This window comes from Oncorhynchus clarkii, chromosome 8 (assembly GCF_045791955.1).
Source record: "Oncorhynchus clarkii lewisi isolate Uvic-CL-2024 chromosome 8, UVic_Ocla_1.0, whole genome shotgun sequence".
Lineage (NCBI taxonomy): Eukaryota > Metazoa > Chordata > Actinopteri > Salmoniformes > Salmonidae > Oncorhynchus > Oncorhynchus clarkii.
This window is the reverse complement of record NC_092154.1, coordinates 36,287,217-36,290,489: the sequence shown is the minus strand read 5'-3', so window position 1 is coordinate 36,290,489 and position 3,273 is coordinate 36,287,217. Positions and strand designations below refer to the sequence as shown.

Genomic DNA, 3,273 nt, shown 5'->3' with positions numbered 1-3,273 from the left:
GTCCATCTCCTCTATGTCCACGAGGTGGAGCTACTGTATCTGCTATTACTGTGGGAAATCATCCGCGTAAAAGTATTCTCAAGGCTGATATTGGGTATCCAGTATCAGAAAACTAAAGTTGTTATTACTCTGGTATAAATTGCTGTTTGGGGTTAGTGTATTATCTTCATTCCACAGCTGAGTGGTGATTGGACAGCGGACTGGAAGGACGGGGATCCAAGTATCCTACTAACTGTGTGGGTGCTGACACCTGCAAAGAAACAGGCAGAGTAAATGCTCCATCATCTGATGCTATGCTCACACTGTCAAAAGCACTTCTCTGTTCCTCTTCTCTATTCCTCTTTTCTCTCTCTCTCTTCTCTTCTCTTCTCTCTTTCCAACTCTCTCAATTCAAGGTTGCTTTATTGGCATGAAATTCAGGCAGTATGTATGGCCAAAGCATACAAAACATTTACAATACAAGACGTACATTACAGATGACGTACATTACAACAACAACAACAACAACAAAATATATATATATATGAATGGGAGTGTGTGTTGTCTTCAACAGTGGGAGGTCTGGGTCGCTGCGTAGTTCAGCTCCCACTCTCGAACCCACCACCGCGGCGTGAGTGTTAGTATCATGGGTAGGCAATTAAGTTTCTCTCTCTCTGTCCTCTCTCTCTTCTTTCTCCCTGTCTCTCTCTGGTGTGTATATCTCTGTGTGTGTGTGTAAGACTTCCCATCACCAGCTGAGGGCAGTCTAGTGACACTTACTTGCCACAGTCTTTGGATCTTTTCTTGTGCTTCCTCCTCCTGGGATGGATCCTGACTCTGGGACTGCTGAAAAGGAGAGAAAGGAGTGGGGCTTGAGTTAACAAATCTACAGAAACAAACACGTAATTCCTAGGTAGTTACTATGTGATTACCATTTCACTATTACTGTACTGTAAAATAAAGTGCTACCCAATATCAGACCTGTGACCATAGAAGCAATCATTCATTTACTCACCTCTCATTCAAATGCATCTTCCTGTGTCTAAAAACAAGAAGACCTGTGTTATGAGTCTCGTCAAGGTCATTCATATTCATTAGTGCGCACCATAGCAAAACATTTGGCAACGGAAAATGAAAACAAGCATTTCTTCTTCAATACAGTCAGGGTAGTCCCTTCCCGTTTTGGCCTGATTGCTTCAGTTTCGTTCCCAGAGAATTACAACCCAGTTTTTAAGAGAATGTGCCTGGGTGAAAGGGCTGTTCATATTTTGAATTACTTAGATAGCATTACATGCCAGATGATATTAGGCTTTATTACCTGCACTCACAGGTCTGATGCTCCACAAACGTCAGCTCCACGTACTGCCCTGTCCTCTCAGTCGGAGTTATCCTCATCAACTGACACACATACAAACACACAGAGGAAAACACAAACACATGCATTGAGGTGTCCATGCGCTCAAAGATGTGGACTGACATTGGGTGTTTTACCGGAACATATATTCTCTTTAAGGTTGGAAGAGGGTAGCCCAAGGCAATGTGTGACCTCCTGACACAAAGTGACCCCCACCTGCATGGTGACGTTACGTGTGAGGGTGGGGTGACACTCCAGGTTCTCGTCTCCACAGCAACCAGCGCATCGCCACAGGGGCACGCAGGCAGGGCTAAAAATATATTCCACCCCTCCAGGGTACTCCTGCTCCACCTCCACTAATCGCTCCATCGAACGACACAAACTCCGCCCCAAAACCTCCCGGAACAGCATCACTGCAACAAGAGTTGACCAATGAACTATCACTCAGACCCAGGTTGATTGACAGCGGACCAATGTCTTCACTGTCTCTAAGAAATATTAATAAGACAGTTACTTAACTTAAGGAACAAGAGAGGCACTTACCTCTAGAGTGTGGTTCTACTGGGGAGTGAGAAGTCTGGAATAAAAAGAAGGGGGAAAAATGCTATGTTTCATTTCAGATAGAAGGAAATGATCACAGGTAGACATCACTGTGAACAACATAACCAATACATAGCGACAGTTGACGCCCACTCAGTCAGTCACAGAAACTTTGACTCTGAACATATTTGTTGGGCAGCTGATGAGCGTACTCTTGTGGTAGAAAGAGAATGCTACAGCTGTGAGCAAGCAAGAGTTCTGTTACAGCCTATTTTCAGCTCAACCAAGGCAGAGGGGGCAGACATAATAATCTTACAGGGCCTCAGACTCCAGACCATAGACTTATATCCAGACAAAAGCAGTGCAGTGGGATACTGTAGGATAGCAGGATCATCTCCAGTGAGAGAGAGAGAGAGAGAGAGAGAGAGAGAGAGAGAGAGAGAGAGAGAGAGAGAGAGAGAGAGAGAGAGAGAGAGAGATCTTTCTCCTCAGGACCAAAGATTTTCTCTCCTTATTTTCACTTACTGATTTCACCCACTCTGGGGCTTTTTGAGTTCCAATGAGAGTTGACAGTTCCGGTGAAGCCATGGTTTGGATAAACCCAAAGTTCCAATGCAGAATGATACCCCATGCTGTTTTAATAAACTGTTACATTATGTTAATCACCAAGCTGTTTTGTGAACTTGAAGCCATGGAAAGGATAGTTTTGCTGACACAAGCTCACGTTGCTTGCGTCAGCCGGGTTGATGGAAGGAAGCCGTGGTTTTAACAGACCTTTGGCCATGCAATGAGAATGTCTGTCTATAGGAGACACGTTTTCCTCAATGTTACAGTGCTGCTGAGCAGCAACAAGGAGCAGTGATGTGGCAAAACTGCAGCCATCCATCTCTGTCGCCATAGTGACGCCGCATAACCAACCATAGCCAACGATACATGACCATTAGTCTCTTCCCACTGACCACTAAAGCACAAGTACAAAAAGGCATCCCAGGATGTCTCTACTGTAAATCTTTGTTTGGACACAGTGAGAGACATGTCTCCGGTCAGGAACTATGAACACAAACAAACACAAATACAAGCCCAGACAGTGAACAGGCAGCTCACAGAGACAATGGGAGAGAGACAGTTTTGGAGTTCTCACAGTAGTCTGCTAGCCATCCTTGACCTCACGTGGTCTCTCTTTCCCTCTCTCTCCTCCTCCTCACTCGATTTCTTCCTGTCCTTTCTCTCTCGCTCTTTTCTCATCTCTCTCTCTCTCTCTCATAAGTTGTATTTTATAAATGTCAGTTTGTATCTCTGGATCCAGTGGTCCCATCTGGGCTGGTTTCAATGGCTCTAATAAATCTCACCATTAGCTCCTTTTTTAACTGACCTCCATTACATGTATCCTGTTGACACTA

The 3,273-nt window shown here is 44.6% G+C and overlaps 1 protein-coding gene across 1 annotated transcript; it reads right to left on the bottom strand.

The window, feature by feature from the left end:
• Positions 1-211: 211 nt before the first annotated feature.
• LOC139415440 (placenta growth factor-like) lies at positions 212-2,771 on the bottom strand. Its single transcript, XM_071163531.1, has 7 exons — positions 2,598-2,771; positions 1,877-1,910; positions 1,550-1,746; positions 1,298-1,377; positions 995-1,021; positions 760-825; positions 212-250 (listed from the first exon to the last, which is right to left on the bottom strand). Exons 1-7 carry the CDS (start codon positions 2,769-2,771, stop codon positions 229-231), a joined length of 600 nt encoding a protein of 199 aa, XP_071019632.1. The 3' UTR covers positions 212-228.
• Positions 2,772-3,273: the final 502 nt, after the last annotated feature.

Coding starts and splice junctions, on each gene's coding strand:
- LOC139415440 (XM_071163531.1), bottom strand. CDS start 2,771: ATGGCGACAGAGATGGATGGCTGCAGTTTTGCCACATCACTGCTCCTT. Junction 1,911..2,597: donor ACCCGGCTGACGCAAGCAAC/GTGAGCTTGTGT, acceptor TTTTTATTCCAG/ACTTCTCACTCCCCAGTAGA. Junction 251..759: donor AGATCCAAAGACTGTGGCAA/GTAAGTGTCACT, acceptor GTTTCTTTGCAG/GTGTCAGCACCCACACAGTT.